Here is a 19,793-nt window from a genome sequence, read left to right on the forward strand (position 1 = left end):
TAAAAGGTGTTTCTTCCAAGCTCCTATTTCCTAAAGATATAGAAAGAGAGGGAAGGCTGACACCAAAGATCCATTCAGCCTCATGTTTTGCCTCTTGACAGTGGCCAAGAGCAGATGCCTAGGGAAGAGTTAGCACACCCTGTTACTATCCTAGTGTTTTGTCTCATGATCATCTGCACCTTGGAGTTAAGTTGGTGTCCTCATGTTTAACCTTGGATACTTCCTCCAAGAATTAGCTGGCTCATGGATGTTGTATTTGGCTATCTCTGAAGCTTCATCTTCTGAATTGTGTAGGGTGTTGATGATTGATATTGGCTGATCTCCACATGTTAACTTTCCATTTCTCTTTTATCACCTGTGGTGTTGACCTTCCTATGCACAGAATGCCAGTGACAGCAGCAAAGTACAGTACATCTGAGGTACCTTTCTTAAGAGTGGGAATAACAAGAAACATTTTAAGATGCCTATTTAGGTGTGCTTATCTGAAAATTAGCAGCTAATGGCTGAATCCCAAGCTCTACTTGACTCCAAGCAGAAATACATCTGATACAGTCTCTTGTTACATGGCTACAAGTGGGTTTTCTTGTGTCTAATGGCATACATTTCCTCCAAAGCTTAAATGTGTCACATTCTGTAGTGCTGTGTGTTACTTTGTATACCAGGGGAGGTCCTGCAGTATTGGCTGTAGGGGTAAGAGTAGTTACTGCTGCAAGTGGTGTGACTTAATCAAAACAGGTAACAATGAAAACTTGCTGGCATGTAATCCAAAGGGAGAAAAGACTTTAAATTTGTGATGGGAACATGAGAAAACGAATGGACTTCTACAGCCAGGTGCTGAATTGATGAACCTTGCTATTCTGCTACTGGAGATAACAAAATGCCTGCATTGAATACAGGCAAGGTTTTCAGAGGTGATGGAAAGGCCTGAGGGCTGTGAGCCTGAAATGTTACAAAGAGACTTGCTTCTCCAGAAGGTTAATGCACAGGGTTTTTTGAAAATGGAACCTCTTAATTTCTTGAACTATCTAACTTTGGTTACAGGAGGGGAGGGTTTCTTTCTTCTGCTTGCTCTTGAAGGTGTAAGTACAAAGGATTTTATTTCTCTTCCAGGACTGCAGTAATTGGGAGTGGAGTTGTACCAGGCGTATGTCTTGCATGAGGTATTTCAGTGCTCTGCTGGTTTCTGAATCTCCTGTGTGTTGCTCACATGTACTTACCTGCCCTCCCATTCCAGAAAAACTCTTCCTTTTGTGCAGTAAAATTAATCTTCTAGTAAATTAAACAGCAGACGCATGCAATACCACTTATTTTCATGTGTGAGAACTGCTTTCTGGAAGTAGAATTTAGGGGCATGGACAGGTAATTACACAACTAATTTGCCTTTAAGCTCCTGGCAGCCAGGATTGCCAGCAAATTTTTTACTCTTGCATGCATTTTTTACATTTTGGCTGTTAAATTTGTTGATAAGGGATCAGCAACACTGCGAAGTGTGAGTGGATTTCATATACTGGCCATACACTTGTTCATGGCTCAGCTTACGTTTGTGATTTAGGGAAAAGTTCCCATTTCCACACTGAAGTTAAAGTTAAATGTGAGCAGCCCTTTAAGTATCCTTGAGGAGCATGCAGGTTGCATTTTCATTACCATATTAGTTGGGTGAAGATTGAATTTCTGAGATGAATCTCCTCACTGTCCCACTTTCTGCACATTGCTGTTTACTGGGAAGCAATCTGAGTGTGTAGTTAGGATTTCTTTGGATGTAAATGAACCAGACATGTCACTGTGGGAGTGTATCTTCTGTGCTTTAGTTGCCCTTGGGTCTTTAGCCTGTAGAACCAGGCCTAGTCCAATGCAAACTCCCAGACATGCATGAGATTCTAGAGGCCTCAGAACCAGCTGCCCCCTATAGCCTTTTCTCCTTTAGGACTGTGCCAGGTGCTAAGTAGACAGTTGTGCTAATCTTAAATTTTTATGTGATGGGGGTTAAGGTTTTTTTTGCTTTTTAAACATCAGTGAAGTAAATAGGTAAGCCCTCTTCAGTTCAATCTTCTGATCTAATACCTTATTCTCATTTTTCAGGAGTCTTAACACAATCAACCAGATGGATTTGAATGTTGTTTGTGAAGCTTTTTCCTGTGGTTCCAGAACTGTCGATGTTGGTATTTGTCTTCTTTAAAAATGAAGAGGGCTGTGGCATGCCTGTTTTAAAGCCATTTGTTTTGCAGACCCATGTGGGTGTAATTTTATTTAATTGCCTGTGTATCTTCTAGATGGCATTTAATGTCCATCGTCTCTCATCTTTTTCTTACCTGGACCTCTTTCCTCTTTTTGCCCCTCCGAACTGCTGATCCTCCCCTTTGCAAGAGGGAAACAAAAATGTAATGAAAAATGTCCTTTCCTGAAACAGAAGTAATTTCACGTGCCTGCTTTTTTTTCATGCCAGAGACCTTGCTGCCTTTTCTGGGGCAAGAGAGCTTCTCATTGTTCAGCACCACAGCAAATAATAAAAGCTCAGCCGCAACAAATACTTGTAAATACCTTGCAGTCCTGTTCTCAGTTACAGAATTAGTTATGTAAATCTTGTATTAAATGAGGAAGAGCTCTGATGTCTCCTAGATCATATTGTGTGTGCATGCATGTGTACAATTCCTTCTTGTCTAGGAGGAAAATATCTGTCTTCCTAACATGCAGGCTGCATAGAGATTAGCATACTAAACAGTATTGCTCTGTATGACCTGAAATTGGCTTTTGAGTGCTAATTGGATCTATGGGCTTTGAGAGAAGGGGGTTGGAAAACTCTGGCTTCTGGTTTTCTAGGTTGCAAGTAGTAGTATGAATATAATGGTGGTGTAGGGACCTTAGTGAAGACCTTGTGGGGACTCCTGAGCTACAGGGGTACCAGCTGATAGGGCTCAAGCTAAACTGTCTGCTTTGCATTTGCTTATGCCTTTTTCCTGACTGTACATATCTTTCTGTTTTCATCTTAATGTAAAGAAACAGTGTGATAAAGTGAGCACCAAGCCTGAGAACAGGAATGCCTGTGGTGTGTTCCTAATTGCTCTTGCTGCTACTGCATGAGTTTGGTCTAGTTGGTAAATTTGTCCAAGCTGGCAATAGGTGTGCTACTGCACTTAACCTCTGTGTGCACAGGAACTCGTTTTCATGCTGTAACACCCATTCTTTGTGCATCTGTTGTTGGCATTTTTAATGTGGCTGCTTGCTTGGAGGTTATTTGGTGAAATATTATATGGTGAAGGTGGGATTGTTAGATAATTAAATTACAGATGGAAAGGATTGCTCTATAAACAGTGAGATCCATCCTTCCACTGGCTCCTATGGCTACAAATCACTTGTGAAGCATGGAGCTAAGGTGGGCCAGTGCCATATGCTGCCAGTTCCAGCAGCCTTGCTGCCCAGCCACCTCCTTCCAAAAATCTCCTACCACAAACAAACTGAAGCTGCCTTTCAGATTCCAAATCTGAAAGTGTGAGAGCCCAGTATGTGTGTTGGGTCGTTCAGCATTGTGGCTGCTGACGTTTGTAATCAGGCTTTCCTCTGTTGCTGCTTTTGCTGAACCCTGCATGATGCCTTTGTTCATCCACTGGAATGCTTGCTGAAAAACTAGTGTCTGTGTACTGAGATTTGAAATGATCCGCAAAACCAATTTTTGAGGAGGTGGAGGTTAAGATATTAGTAATATCTGGATTATGAAAACATGGCTTTTTTAAAAAAGAATCTCATCTTCTGATCCCCTTGAGATTTAACTTGGCTTTAAACAGGACTATGTCTGGTATGGATGGTGTGTGTTAAGTTAAATTGTGGTGGATGAGTGCTATCAAATTTAAGCAGGTAAAAAAAAAACAGAAAACCAAAACCACCACCACCAGGAAACCAAACAAACACCCTCCCCAAAACCAAAAAATAAAATCCCAAACCACAACCCTTCAAAAACCCTTGCACCCCCCCCCCCCAAAAAAAAACAGCCAACAAACCCCCCCCCAAAACTCAAAGCAAAACAATGACCCTACAAAAACATCATACAAACCCCTCACTTCTTTTTGTTTTCTTTGCTTTTTTGTTTTAGTATAATTGTCAATAAAAAGTAAAAGACTTCATATTGCATTCACCACTTCCTATATTTGAAAGCATTTTGAGCAATGAAATGGTTAGTCTCTGCCCAGAGGCAATGGCAGTATAAAGCGAATGGATTTGGACAGCTCTGCGCAGTTCCAGCTGCTTGGGAAAGATTTAAGATAACAGATAAATGCAGGTTAATGATGTTTCAGAATAGCATTTATTTTAATTCCATATATTCCAGTTTGAGGACTTTGTTTAAATTGGTAAATGTTTTCACTCCTCTTGAGTTAGAATTAGTGTTACAGCTTTTAAACTGAGTCCTTCCTCCCCACTAAAGAAAATGTGAAGATACTTTAGATACAGTATTTCTGCAAGTATTTACAGCTTCCAACTGTGCTAGCTCTTCAGCTTTGAGTTGTGGTCCTTACTGCTTTGTCAGCTGTTTTCCTTAAAATGTAACATATTGAACATCTTCTCTGGCAGCACAAATTACTTCTGAGGCAGAAAAACTGAAAATCACCTGTCTTGCATGAAGGTCTAAATGCCATCTGTAGAGTCCCTGGACTTTTTTGGGTCAGATGTCACCAGGTAACCTAAATCGGCTTCTCTGACAGGCTAGGGTAAAAATGGCGTTTTGGGAGACTATTTGGAGAGAAGTAAATGAAAGTCATTAGCAGGGACAGATATTCCAGGTGAGGCCCAGGAAGAAGCAGCATATTGACTCTTGCATTTCATTGCTTTATTTTCTTCTTCTTCCTTTTTATTTTCAGCCATTTTTGGGGCTTATCAAAAGTAGTTCATTTGATACAACCTTTTATCTTCAACTGTCAGTCAGTGGTAAGGAAGGGAAATAGAGATGGAGTTGTTTGACACTCAGAGGAATCTAAAACATGATCTTTATTGTTATCTCTGTCTGCTAAATGTTTGTTCTGTTTGGACCAGTGGTGCCACAGTTCTCTGCCTGCCAAGGGCTGCTCTCTTTGGCAAACAGCCTTCTGCTTTGCACAGCTGGGAAAGGTTTATATGGCTTATCCTTTCCCCTCTGCCTGCTGTATGCCTTGCTTTACCTTCCAGTAGCATACCTGTCTCTGTCACTGGGAAGCAATGGTGCACAGTGGGATCTGTGCTGTCAACAGCTGACAGTGGTGTTTTAAATTCTAATTAGTACTGCATATGGAGCATAGTTACTGCCTTACAAGCTCCCACTGTAGTTTATGGTCTCTTCTTCTCTTACTGTAGCAGGAATAATCCACTGAAACACTTACAGTAAATTCCCATGGCTCATTTTGGCAGAAAATTGAAATGGCTTGTGTGCTTTGGTGGAAGGGACCTTCAAAAGCGTGGAGCTGTACAATGCTTTATTCCCGATAGCCCAAGAGATGGCAAGAGAGGCAATTCTACCTGTTGCATTTGCCTTAGCAGAGATACATGGCAAAGGAAGAAGGCCTTCCTTCTTATGAGGCAATTCAGTGAAGTTTTTCCAAAACAGTTATCTTTGGGCAGTGATCAGATGATCTGCTGACTATCTGTAGTGATGCAATGTTTTATATGGTGAAGTACTGTTCTCTTACTATCCTTGTCTTTTTAGATAAGGCCTTCTGTCTGCAGTTTTCAGATCTGAACTAACCAATTACTATGTGCTTATCCAAAGCAATGTGGTCCAAACACTTCTGTTGGACAGAACAGATCAGATCAGATGCAATGGATGTTAATCTGGCCCAGTTGGGCTAGATGTGGCTGGTGTATTTTGTGTATTTAGGGTAGGAGTGATGGTGGCTTTTTTTGGTGGGTTGTGTTTGTGGCTCTTTTTTTTTTTTTTAAAGAGTAGAGGAAAAGCATGGAAAATATATTTAGTTTTAATGCTGAGCTCGGGTGGTTGTCTCCCTAGGTTTCAACTATAATCAACAGTGCAAGAGAGAAGTTTTTTCAGAGAGCTTTTGTCCATTGGTGACAGATAGAGCCATATAAGGTAGCAAACATCTAACAGTTGTGTACAAGAACTCCTGGAAATGGAAAGATGCACCATAGCATAACTGAACTGCTTGGCTAATCTAGTGGCCTTCTACAATGGAGTGACTGCTTTGGTGAATAAGGAAAGAGCAACTGATGTCATCTACCTTGACTCTTGTAAGGCTTTTAGCACAGTCTGTGTCACTAAATTGGAGAGAGAAGGGTTTGATGGATGGACTACTTGAAGGATAAGGAGCTGGCTGCGTCTAAAGAGTTGCCCTCAATGGCTCAGTGTCCAAATGGTGATGAGAAAAAGCTATGTCCCTCATGGGTCTGTATTAAGACTGATACTGTTCAGCATCATCATTAATGACACAGACAGTGGGGATGAATGCACTGTCAGTAAGTTTGTGGGCAACACCAACCTGAAGGGTGCAGTTTATTTGCTAAAGTGAAGGGATATCATCCAGAGAGACCCACTGAGCCATGGGCCCATATGAACCTCATGAGACTCAACAAGGCCACGTCCTTCACCTGGATCAGGGCAATCCCCTATATCAGTGCAGTCTGGGGGATGAAGAGACGGAGAGGAGCCCTGTGGAGAAGGACTGAGGATACTGGGGAATATAAAAATGGACTTGAGCTAGCAGTGTATGCTAACAAACCAGAAAGCCAACTGTACACTGGGCTGCATCGAAAGATGTGTGACCAGATAAAGGGATGTGATTCTGCCCCTCTGCTCTGATGAGACCCCACCTGTAGTACTGCATCCAGCTCTGGGGCCCCCAGCACAAGAAAGGCATGGATCCACTAGAGAGTGTTCAGAGGAGGGCTGGAAAACCTCTTCAATGAGGAAGAGCTGAGAGGGTTGGTAGTGTTTAAGCCTGGAGAGAGCTGAGGAGACCATATTACGGCCTTTTGACACTTAAATGGATCTTACAAGACTGAGACTTTTACCAAGGCTGATAATGACAGGACAAGGGACAACAGTTTTAAACTGAAAGAGGGTAGGTTTAGTTTGAACATAAGGAAGAAACTCTTTACTATGCAGGTGGTGAGGCACTGGCACAGGGTGCCCAGAGGAGCTGTGGCTGCCCCATTGCTGACACTGTTCAACGCCAGGTTGGATGGACTTTGAGCAACCTGGTCTAGTGGGAGGTGTCCCTGCCTGTGACAGAGTGGTTGGCACTAGGTGATCTTTAAGGTCCCTTCAAACCCAAACCATTCTGTGGTTCTCTGATAATTAAGAACTATGTCCTTGTGAAAGCCTTGTGGTTTGCTTAGGTGTATTTGAAATCCCTTTTCTGGGGGGTAGTGGGTAAGGGGTGAATGGGAGAGACAGCAGGTCATTATTGTGCTGCAAAATATGTTGCTTTAACCTTTTCATGTGAATCTTAATCCACATGGTATAGATGGAGTCCAGCAGGAAAGGTGGTTGCATTTTCACCCAGCGCTGGGGATACAGCTTCTCTGAGATATCTCAGATGGTTTTGAAGATTAGAGCAATCCAGCATCCTTGCAGTTTGATAGCATTTCTGAGGCTTCACTTAAGATGCAGGGCGCGTTTCTTCATCCTGATAGAGATAATGGGTTTTAAGCAATTACACCCAGGCTAATTCTTTTTGATAAGAGCTCTACATTATCTAAAAAAAGAATCCTAACCGCCTGGGAAAGAACAATGTAAATGTCTCTCTCATGGACTGTTTCATTCACTCTTCTCTGATGTCTTCAGATGATATGCCACAGATCTTTCAGGCCTTAAAAATCCATCAGTCTTTTTTTTAGGTAGGGAGTGTTGCAGTCAGAGAAGTATAATAGTACTGCAAGGTGTGGAGGGAACTCTGCTACTTCAGATGAATTGGGACTATTATGGGGATTACAGCTTCAACATAAGGAATCGAATTTGGTCTGTCTTAAAGGAGCCCTTGTTCCCTCCCTGTGCAGGCTGTCTGGTGGTAGGGTGCAGGTTGCTTCTGCTGATTAGGGAGATGTAGTTTTGTAATTTGGAAAGTATCAAAAGCCTACCACTTTATTTAGCACAGATTCCATCGGCTACTCTGTGTTTGCACAGGAAAGAAGAATATGTTATTGTTGTGTGTTAACCAGACATTTTAAGAGATCTCATTTATTTAGATTTTTTCCTTTTCTTTTTGAGACCAGTAAAGAAATTTCAAGTTAGCTGCATTTCTGATACTTTAATTTCTTTTATTATGCTTAATCTTTCTGATTTTTCCTCTCATACACTGTAGGGTAGAAAATTTAATTGATTGTATTCAAAAAGGGGAGGAAATCACAAAGCAACCTGCTGTCTGTGTAAATGTGCCACTTCTAGGAAAATCATGGTTTATATATATATATATATATATATATATATGAAGTGTTAACATCATCGAAAGGTTTTCAAACATTGTGGGCATATTTGCTGTAACTTGCTCTTTCCCTCCTAGGTAGTCGTAGATGGCATTCTTGATGTGCAGCTGCCCGATGACAATTGGAGCTGGGAGGAGAGGCAAGGGAAAAAGGGAAAGATTGGAGATCAGGATTATAATGTCCTGTGCTGTTATGCTTTGGTTCTCCTTCCCCAGAGAAGAGTCTGTGAATGTGTGGCATGTGTCTGTCCCTTCACCTGCCTGCTGGTGAACAGCTTAGTGTGTCTCAAACCATGTAGTTAAGTAGTGCAGGACAGGAGTGGGAGATTTGGGATTTTGCTGGAAATAGGAGGCAGAGTGCACAGCTTTAATGGTGGGGATTCCATTGCTTATTCTCCTGTGTGGCACTAGAAGGGTTGTCCCTGCTCAGCCCCCTCATTTACACAGTGCTGAAGCAAAGTGGTGCCCAGATTGAAAATAAATGGAGGGGTTCAGGGAGGGAAAAGTCATTACCACCCCTTACTAATTTGGCTGTGGTATCTTTTTCCTGTCATAAACTGTTGTGAATTTGAAAGGACTGCTGTGTTTCCTTCCCAGATATGGTAAAGTTTAGTCAGCAAATGAAACAAACTTTTGTTCAAAACATTCTTTTGAGATGAAAGGCATCAGCAAAGTTGTTGCTGTGTCTCCTGTGACTGCCTTGGTCGAGGAGCTGGACTGTATGTTGTAAGTCTTCTTGATGCAGAGGCTCGAGTGCTTAGTCTGAGCCAATTTACTCACTCTTCAGCTCTTACATTTTGGCTTTAACTGGCTTCCTACTGCATGTCACATTGCATTCTCCTTTGGTTTGGCGGATGTAGAGAGCCAACCTGCCCCTCTGGGCTGCTAAGAGCACTTGTTTGCTTATTAGAGCTGTACAGTGCGGGGTGGAGGAAGCACCTTGTACAAGAGAGTGTTGAAGCAGAAGTGTGTTCTTTGCACTGATAATACCTTCTCAGCCTTGCAGTCAACTCCACAGATACTTCTCATCTTGTTCTTTCATGAATGATACATAGGTGCAAAACCTGTGTGAAGATGAAGCTCCTGAAAGACTTTTCTCATCTATAGCAATGCCCCTTATGCAAGAGTAAATCCTCACCAGCTCTTTTCTTGAGGAATTGTATCGCTTGTTGAAAGTTTAAACAGATCACTTGTTCTGTAGATCCCACACAATTTTGCTGGCTTGTTTTCTTGATTTTCTTAAAAATGACAGATTGCTATTTAATGTACTTAGATTGACTTCAAAACCTATCTATTCAGTCATCTGCTTTCTTTGATCCCCCTTTTGAAAGGATTTCATTTAATGACAACAATGAGATGGTGCATGTAGGTGATGAGGTAAATTAATATAAGTACTTCATGGACCATTGCTAGGGAACAAATACGAGCTCCAAAATGCCTAAGTTGTGTCTTGGCTCCCTTGCCACTGTATTATTGAGGTGGCAGGCCTCAGTTTATTAGGTTGGGCTATACTTTGCCTGTGTTCCTGGTAGATTATTTCATGCGTTTCTTTGGGAGAATCTTCTAATTGAGTTGCTTGACAAATGGCAGTGATGGCTCTGTGGTTGCTCTACCTTTTGTGTGTTTCTGGCCTAACCCTGCAAAAGGACCAGTGTTGCCTGGTAGTCCTGTCACCTAATGAGCCCAAGGAACAAATCTTATCCCTTGTGTTTGTGTGCTGGCATCCTTACAGGAGCTCCATTATGTTTTGTTTTGGAAAACAAATTGCGATTTCATCTGGTGGTCTGGTAAAGTTTTGTATTTGGGCTTTTAGTCTTGTGCTCAGGCAGGTTTGATGTCCAGCATTGCAGTTTATGATACAGAGCCAGTTACCGAGTTACTGCTAAATGCACATCTTTGATGGTCTCAGTGATACTGAAAAATACTGAATTGTCAAAGTTCTGTTGTTTTCTGTCACTAGTGTGTACACTGTTCTGTCCTGCTCCATGTGTTTCCACTGTTAAATGGGATTCAAATGAAATCACTAAGAACATGTCACCTTATATTAACAGTGAAATATATTAGGTGTCATGGAAAATAAATGTTTCCACAAATATACAGTGTTTGTAGCTCTTGCATCATGCATGCTGAACCTGGATTGCTTTGGGAGGATTGAGAGAGTGTTATGTGAGTAACACGGAGCACTGCAAGAATAAAACATTTGTAAAAGCTTCTCATTTTTTTTTGCCAGAGTAATATGGAGCTCACCTCTTGCCAAGATCAATGTCTGTAGCTCTGTGCCTTCTGCTACAGTTACATGAAATGTTAATCCCTAATGCACAGCAAAGAGCATAACACCGTGTTCAGTACCTAGGGATACTCTTGCTGTTCACTGTTGCAGCACAAAAGACAGAACCCTGAATTCAAGCTTGCTAGATACTGAGTGTCCTAGCTTGCCTAGAAAAGCAGCTTACCCTTTGGAGTGTCTGCCCTGCCCATGCTTCCTCCTTACCTGTAGTCATGGCACAGGAGGTGCTCTGCAGTTAAGTTCTCATTCTATTACATTGTGATGCTGACTCTGCTCCTGCCTTAGAAGAATCCTGATTAATCTTATCAGTAACAAATGTTACTGCTTGCAAAGAATCAAACTATAAATGCTACAAGATGTCCCTCTTCTGCAGCCTGTTCTTCTACCCTCCTTTCAACTTTGTGTTAAACTGGAATTGCTTGTGCGACTGTGCTGTGAGAAGGGAGATAGTCTTTGCTTCACAGCAATAGGCTACGAACTCTGAACAGATCAATTGAGGAGTCCCTGTGCCTCCATCTTTCCCTTTGGCCTGCCTTCTCTTATGAAGGTGCTAATCACCCCCTACCTTCATTTACTGTCAAACGGTCTTTAGTGACCTTGGAAGAAGAGAAACTGAACTGTCAGTGTTAATCTCAAACACAAATGTGCAGCCCATGCCACATTAGTCATGCCTTTGTGACCTCTAAGTTGGATTAGTGCAGTGGTGGTAAGTACATGGCAGGCAGTATGTGGGTCTACAGCTAAAGATACATGCAGAACAGTGTTGTCTACTTGTTTTAGTGTCACAGGAGAGTATTTTCTAGAGGGATGTCAGTGTTTGAGGGGTGCCCTCAGTCAGGATCCTGAGCTGACTTCTCACAGTGGTCTGCTGGAAGCTGGTTTGGCTGTCAGGCAGTGCTTTAAAGCTTACCTGCTGCTCTAAGAGGGTAAGTTGAAAGATTGAATAGGGCTGCAACTTAAGACCTAATGTCCTGGGTTCAGCAGTAGCAGTAATTTTTTCTCCTTCTTGGTAGCTGGTGCAATGCTGTGTTTTGACTTTCAGGCTGGGAACGTTGCTGATAGCAGTGATGTTTTGAGTTACTGCTCAAATGTTTGGTTTTGTCCAAGGCCTTTTCTGAGCCTCATGCTCTGCCAGAGAGGAGGGAAGGCCAAGAGGAAGGAGAAACATGACACCTGACCAAGGCTGGCCAAAGAGGTATTCCATACCATAGCATGTCATACCCAGGATGTAACCAAGAGTTACCTGTAAGGGCTAGGGCTCTGGGGGTGGGAGGAGGTATCGGTCGGTGCTCGGTCGGCAGGGTGGGGTGAATTATGGGTTGGTGGCTGGTGAGGTGTTGTATTCTCTTCACTTGTTATTTCCTTTGTCATTATTATTATTAGTAGTAGTAGTAGCAGTAGTGATTTGTGTTATACCTTAGTTATTAAACTGTTCTTATCTCAACCCACGGGAGCTACATTCTTTGGATTCTCCTCCCCAACTCTCTGGGAGTTGGGGGAGCAAGGGAGGGTGTGAGTTAGAGAGCTGCGTAGCTGGGTTTAAACCACGACACCTAGTAAGGAAATACATCAAGAGTCCTGCAGCTTTATTTTTTGTTGGTTATTTTTGTGTACCAGTGATTTTTACTATGTGGTGCTTGTGTTTAGAGAGATGGCTTGAAGACATCTGATTGCGGAACATTATAAAGTGGAGGTTTTCTGCTCTGATGTACATATGAATGGTGCAGAGAAGTCCAGCTTCATTATTAAGACTAGACAATCACTTGGTCAGGTACATAATAACTGTCTTCTGGGAGGGATATAAGGGGTAAGAGATTAACCCCAGTCTGCATTACAAGTAAGTTTCATGAAGTATTCATGTTGAATACAGAAGGTCATGGCAATGATGAAATTGGAATGTTATGACTGTTATGGTGTTCCTGCCCATGGGGGGTGGGGGGGTGGGGTGGGTACTTGGTGATCTTAAGGTCCTTTCCAACCCTAACTATTCTGTGACTGAGCCTGTACATGTGAACAGCCTGCAAAACAAAGAGTTAGGAACCACGGAGGTAAAGCCAGTGTCAGTCCTTGGTTCAGCTGTTTGCTGAGCAGTAACTGGGAATAAAAATACGCTTTTTAGTTATGCTTCATAACAGGTTCCCTTGTTATGAAGTGGTTTCTGTCCATGAGACTAACTTCTTTCCCACACCTGGATACCTACTGGCGTGATGGTCCTAAGCCTATGAGTGGGGTCTTAATCCGCATCAAGAAGACATACAGAGTGATAGGAAGGAAAAGGCTGAGCAAGTATATTGGGGTTCATGTCACTAACTGGTGGTTTTCCCAATGTGGCTGGTGAATTAGAGCAGTTGTGGGTTGCTGGACTTAGTGTGTTGGGCATTTTGTTTGTTTAAATTTGGCTTTGTCTCTGTGGTATCAGCTCAGCCTGTTGGTCTGACTGCTTTTGATGTTGGTATGGCCACTGTCTTGGTTTTAGCAAGATTTGCCCTTCAGTGTTCTGGCTTCTCCTATTCTACCTGGCTGCTAAAATGCTTTGCTATGGATAAGGAGGTGGTGGGATGCAGTAGGCTGTTCATGTTTGGAGGCTGATTTTAAGTGGTAATACTCTCATTCTGAAAAGATTTCTCTGGTTGGAACTATGAATCAAATTGGTTTGTTCTTTTAGGAAGTAGAGAACCTGCTAAAATTCATGCACACCTGCTGCAGTTATACTTTGGGATACAGAGCCAAATCAACCAGAAAAGTCTCCAGCTACATCTTTGCCAGGTCCCCTAGCTACTTGAAGTGGATCACACTTCAAGTAACATGCTGTTCTGCCAGCCTTCTGCAGGAAACTGCTGTTGTCCTTCTAGCAATGTAGCAGGACAAGGTCCATTTTGACCAAGTTCAGACATGGTCTGAACACTGTGTGTTCCTGTGATCTGGAGGGAGCCTTCTCTGCTCATGCTGCCCTGTTCTGGGACTTCCACCAAAGAGGAAATGTGTGCTAAAAACAGATGTGTTTGGACAAATCTGTTCAAGGAAACTGTGTCTGTTGAAATCTGTTCTTACAAAACAGTTAGGAAGGTGAGGAAGCTCACCTGTGTTAGAGAAGCCACGACTCTTCAGAGCAAGAAATGACTATGCTCATTTTTGGAGGAAATCAGCTTACTGTGCTTATGGCCCTCAAGCTAGGGAAGAATTAGTTTCCTACTATGAATCCTCTACTGATGTCAGGAGAAGTCTTATAAAATATCTGACTAAGTTATGCCCTCAATTTAGTAATGAAAACCACTTATTAGTGGTTTAAGCATCGTGTATAGCACTTAGCTTGTAGTAGAGAAACTGGTACATGTTGGATCTATGGTTACTTCTCTCACTTTTTTTTTACTTTTTATTTTTCTTCCTCCTCCTTATAGTTTTCTCTCTTGCAGTATTTTGTTACTTACTGTGTCAAGTAATGAAACAAAGACTGTACTCCCTAAAAATAGTGTGTTTAGGGTCTCCTGCTCCAATGAGATTACAAGTTACTGGGAAATGGTGTTTTCACTACTTTTAGCTTTCTGCTGTGAGATGCCCAGTCTTATTCTATGCTGTCCTGGTAATTCCTTTGTTAACTGTGTGTTCTCTCTCTATCCTCCTGCCTAGCTGTCTGCAGAGGGCGTGTTGTGAGAGTTCCCAAGGGTCCTCTTATTCGAGTCGTGGGAACGGAGGTGGAGATCCCTTGCAGCGTTAGTGACTACGATGGACCCAGTGAGCAGAACTTTGACTGGGAATTCTCCCAGGAGACTGACTTCGTAAGGATAGTGAGTACCTGGGATTCTACATTCACCTCTGAGGAGTACAAAAACCGCGTAGGCTACGGGGATATCAAACTGAGACGGAGCAGCAATGATGCTGTGGAACTTGTGATTAGGAACATCCAGCCAACTGACCAAGGGAGATACAAATGCTCCACGCCCAGCACTGATGCCACCGTTCAGGGAAATTATGATGCAGAGGTCCAAGTGAAAGGTATTTCTGAGGAGTGAGGTGTGCTCTAAATTTGTTTTTGATATTGATTATAGATGTACCCTTAAAAATGCTGAACTTGTGTTGCTTATGAGCATTGTGATTATTTTTTTTTTTACTCTTCTTCTTGTTTCTGTTTAATTCTTCTAAAGCCAGCATCAAAAACTGGGAAGTGTGATAGCAAAGGCAAGTGAGGTGAAGAAACAAAGAGAGGCTGTTTACTATAAACACCACTTTACTTTTTTCTGTCTAGTAAATATGTAAATAAAAATGGGAAAACTAAGAGGGATTTCTGAAGATGTCTGCAAATATTTAATATCCCTAAGCCTCTGGGTAGAGAGGCTAACTTCAGGTAAAAAACAGCCTGTCTTCTCGCTCATTTATAGTGTCATTTAGGGATCCTTCTGAATGAAAGAGGTTATCTTTCTTTTCCTATTTAGCATGATGATACTGCAGTCATACCCTAACTTTGCTCTCTCATTTAGGGCTCTTCAGTAATAACTTAGGAGGCTATTTTTTTCAAGTGTCTTATCTTTTACTCCCATAAAAACCAAGATGGTTCTCGATGGGAATAGTCAAAATTATGATGTTTGGATGAGAAACTAAAGCGAGTAGGAAGATAAATGAATTTGAATGCTTGTCTTGGCTTGTTTAAAATGAAGCACTTCCTTTAATGGATTTTCAGCTGAATTTCCTTGTTCCTTGAATATATTTATGTGTGGAAGAAGGAATGATTGGCCAAGTGTTGCTCTGTGGTAGTTTTACTGCCTTATATCTGGACAGGTCAGTGTGAGTATTCTTTTTCTGATTCTGTTTTATGATGCTTGTGTCTTTGATCTTTTTTTTAATAGTGATTTCCGATGGCTTGTCCGTGAGTGGTTCAAAAGCACGTTCCTCAATGTCTCTCAGGCTGTCTGAGGGTGACTCCTTCAAGCTGCGCTGCTCAGCAACTACCACCTCACCAGAGCACACTCACCTGCATGTGACTTGGCAGAGCAAAAATGGATCAACTTGGTGCGATATCTTGTCTTTGACTCATGAGGGCAAATTCCAGCTGGGCCCTGGCTATGAAGAACGCTACCGTAATGGAGATATTCGCTTGGACACAGGGTCAAATGACACGTATTGGTTATCTGTGTCCCAGGCCTCATCGGTGGATGAGGGTGTCTACAGGTGTCTTGTGAGTGAATGGGTAAGAGGGGCAGATAGCTCATGGCAGAAGATCCAGGAGAAGAGTGTGGAGATAGCAAGTGTGGCAATCCAGCGCACTGGTGAGTGTTACTTATGGGCTGGGGTCACACCTTGTAGCTACAGCAGTGCTGTGTCCATACTGTGATACTTTGAGAGCAGAAATTGGGTGAGCCGAACTAAATGAGGATGTATTCCAGGAGAACCTAGAGTACTGTTTGGAGAGCTGGCCTGTTTATATCTGAGCTGATAGAAAATGCTTGACATATTTTTTTCTAGCTTCTATTTTGGGGAGAAGGGGGATGATGGCATGGAAGCATTGACTTGGACTTCTTAGATGCCTAGATCAAGATTTTATCTCATGCTTAGTTCACTTCAGATTTTTTCTGGTTTTTTATATTTCTTATTGTATTTAACCTCTGAGCACCCCAAACCTTCCCTCTGCTCTCTCATTGCACAGGGCTGTCCCATGGCACTAAACAACTGCACTTCCCCTGTAAAAGTGGCTTGTGATTCAGCGACAGATATGAAGCTTTTCTGTATGTTATTTATTAAAATATCTTAAAAAGATCAAGATAAGCAGTGATAATTTAACATGACAAATTATCCAGTGATTTTTATCACTAGCACTGGATCACTGATCTGATTTCTCCATTGTGTTGGCAGGGGTCTAGGACAATAATGGTTCTGTTAAACACATCATTGCATGCTTGACTAAAGAGACAAATATATATATAGTGCTGTGGGGAAGATATCCAGAAATCCTTGCCCATACTAGTGTCAGCAGTAGATGTGCCTAGGCACTTAATTGTATTAGCATTACCACTGCTAGTTGGAGAAGGGTAAGTGAGTGGGTGATGCATCTTGTCACTCAAAAGGTGGAAAAGCAGGCAGTGATGGTATGTCAGAAATGTGAGATTATGACGCTCTTTTAGAAGTGTTCAGACAGTGAGGATATCTTTTCAGCTTTGTAATCCTTTAATCACTATAGGAAGAACCCAGAACTGTTGAGTTTTTCTTGCTAGCTCATCTGGATGTAGTTTTAGTATCCTGGCGGTACTTAGACTGTGAAATCTGACAGGATCAATCTGTGTCCTCTTTTTCAGGGTGCCTGTTATGCAGTAAAGCTTGCAGGTGCTTTCTGCTGAGGCAGGGCTTGCTTAATCAAGAGCTGTAATTTTCCATTTTGTCATGCTTTTGAAGAGCTTGGTTTAAGTAGGTGGGGTTTAATCAATGGCTAAAACCAGGAAGATAACCAGGACCAGTGCAGTTTTTTAATGTGGTTTGGATGTGTGGTTTTCTTTGTGTTTGTTTTTTGTTTGTTAGTGAAGTATTTGTTTGCCTTCATTTTTAGTTCAGTCACTGGCAGCACTGGCACCTTGTTGGGGCATGAAGGCTTTTTTTAAGTTATGCTAAATAGGATAGGTTACGCTCCAGCAAAATGTTGTGGGAATTTTTACCCATGCATCCTGTAGTAGGACTTGAAGTTGTAAATGCAACTTGAAGTTTTAAATGCAGTAACCAGCTATGCCTGGTAGTTTCACTTTCCTCATTCTCACCTGCTGTAACCTGTAGAGTTAAATCTTGTAGAAACAAAATTTAAAACCCCAAACTAAAAGATGAATTAACATATATAACAAAGTCATGCACAGGTTACTTGTGTAACTGTGTAGTAGGTTTCTTTTTCTCTTGCTCTTCTATCTCTTGCTCATCACTTCCATCTCCTAAAATCATGATGTTGTTGGGCCCAACTTTGTTCTCATATGTCTTTTTTCTATAGTGCCTTGAACAATAGGTATATAACTAAGGCCTTTAGACATGTCTGTAACAACAACAAAAAAAATTTGAAAATATATGTTTGGGTAAACTCTTTTTTAGAGTTCTTCTGTATGCATACACTGCCAGATTTTGAATGCCTGTCATGAAGACAGGAGTTTTCTCTCATTCCTGATGATAATCCTAGAAAGCTTTTACAGATGGGTATCTATTATATAATAGAACATGGTTTTACATAGAAGTCACCAATTTGCATCAGAGTCATGGCTGCCTGTTTAAGGCAGCAATCTGTATTCTTGCTTTTGGTCTTTGTCATGGATCTGCTGGGAAGAGCCACTGCTCTAGCAGCCCTGTCTACTGGCCTAATTTGAGACTAAGAGCAGCTGCATTACAAACTGTGGGAATGGTGCCACACTGAGATCCAGATCTAATCTTCAGGCAATGTAAAATGAGGGAATGAGCAAGTGAAGACATGTGGTAACCTGGTGAATGAATTTGCATTGAGGTTTACAAACAACACATACAGCACCCCTCGTTCACCTCTAACCAATAACTAAGGCCAGCTTTTCTACTCCTGGTCCTGAAACTTTCATTCCATGGGTTTCTTTTAACAAGCTGTGACTAGCCTGATAACCTGCAGAATGCAGAAGGTTCCATTTGAATACTGGATAATGACCATGTGTGTTGGCCATAAAAATACTGGCCAGTGGAGTAGTTTTAAGTGGCTATTGGCATTGCTTTAAAGTCTACAGTGAGTGTTGGTCAGAGCAGTAAGTGGAGAAGTTGGCAGTATAGAGTTATTGCTGCCTTCTTTTTGCTTTTGTTTCATGTCTCTGCAACACACCTGAGATCATGCAGCTTAATGTCCTGCAGACGTTTGAAGGTAGAGCTACTGAGCAGTTTCAAAAGCTTCTGTAATAGAATATGAAGTTCTGAATAAGTTACAGTGGGCTTTAAAAACAAAATAATTTTTTTGTTTGAATTTTTATCTCTTCATTTCTAAGCTCTAGATGTGGTCATCTCAACAAGCAACGTGTCTGTGACTGAAAGAGATTCCCTGGATCTTACATGCAACATCACAACAGACCGGAGTGGTATTTTCCAAGCAGAAGTGATGTGGTATTTTTCTGCATCACGTGATGCTACCTTGTCAAATGCTCAGGTTTTGCTGAGCATGGACCATGATTCTGTTGTCAGTGATTCGACTCTCATTAGCCTCAGCCATGTCGATAGGAACTCCTATCGCCTGTTGGTACGTGATGTGGATGTGGGAGACTCTGGCTACTACTTCTGCCAAGCAGCTGTCTGGGTGCCACTGCATAATGGGAGTTGGCATAAGGTGGTGGAGAGAACATCTGCACCAGTCAGTGTGGTGGTGACAGCATTAGGTGAGTGATTCTGCTTTCAGAGTTCACGGGTAATGTATCACTCATTCCTTGGTCCCGTCTTGATCCTGCAAGAGAGGATCTTGCAGAAACTCTTCTGCACAAGTTTCTCTTTTGTTTGCACCTATTATCTGTGTAAAGTATCTTTCTCACATATAAAAATACTGGTGCTACAGACAGTGTTTTGGATTTGTACATTACAGGTCTTATGGCATGTCCCACTTATGCATTCCACTTTCTGGTGTCAACAGTCTGCAGCTGGGAAATAGAACTTAAAAGTCTGCCTTGTTTTCTAGGGCCTGAAGCTGCCCTTATTGTCACATTGTCCCCTTCCATTTCCCTTATACCATTAGCAGGGCTCTGATCCAGCAACAAGCATTCTTTCTGAGCTCTGAATGCAGAGGTATCAGGTGCTTTCTCTGATTTTCACAAGTCATTAATAAAAACTATTTATAATAAAAACTTGATAATGAGAGCTTTCAAAGTTGCTGGGTTTATTGTTTTAATTGTTAGAGACACACATCCTGTTGGTGGATTTAGAATAACTTTTATACTGTTTTATTCTCTTCCCTTGAGAAACAAGTAAATTTTATGAGACCATGTCACAAAGCTGTTGAGTAGTGTGACTAAGAGAGACCTGGCTGGTGGCTAACTTAATGTTAGTGGTATTGATTAGCATAGTGGCCACTAAAACAGATTTTCCTGTGGTATTTAGTGTCCTACTCATTGTGGTGCATTTTTCATCTGGTAGTCCTAAAGGTGAGTGGATTT

The 19,793-nt window shown here is 41.8% G+C and overlaps 1 protein-coding gene across 2 annotated transcripts in view; it reads left to right on the top strand.

The window, feature by feature from the left end:
- The window catches only part of PTGFRN (prostaglandin F2 receptor inhibitor), a 68,094-nt gene that overhangs the window by 17,118 nt on the left and 31,183 nt on the right, over positions 1-19,793 (top strand). The window contains exons 2-4 of one of the 2 annotated variants that reach the window (XM_005144477.4): positions 14,311-14,676; positions 15,525-15,944; positions 18,642-19,025. In XM_005144477.4, the coding sequence (XP_005144534.4) occupies positions 14,311-14,676; positions 15,525-15,944; positions 18,642-19,025 (1,170 nt within the window). Of the gene's footprint in view, positions 1-14,310; positions 14,677-15,524; positions 15,945-18,641; positions 19,026-19,793 lie in introns of those variants that run through there. The other variant, XM_031045021.2, reaches the window with a different exon arrangement.

This window comes from Melopsittacus undulatus, chromosome 2 (genome assembly GCF_012275295.1).
Source record: "Melopsittacus undulatus isolate bMelUnd1 chromosome 2, bMelUnd1.mat.Z, whole genome shotgun sequence".
NCBI classification, from domain to species: Eukaryota; Metazoa; Chordata; class Aves; order Psittaciformes; family Psittaculidae; genus Melopsittacus; species Melopsittacus undulatus.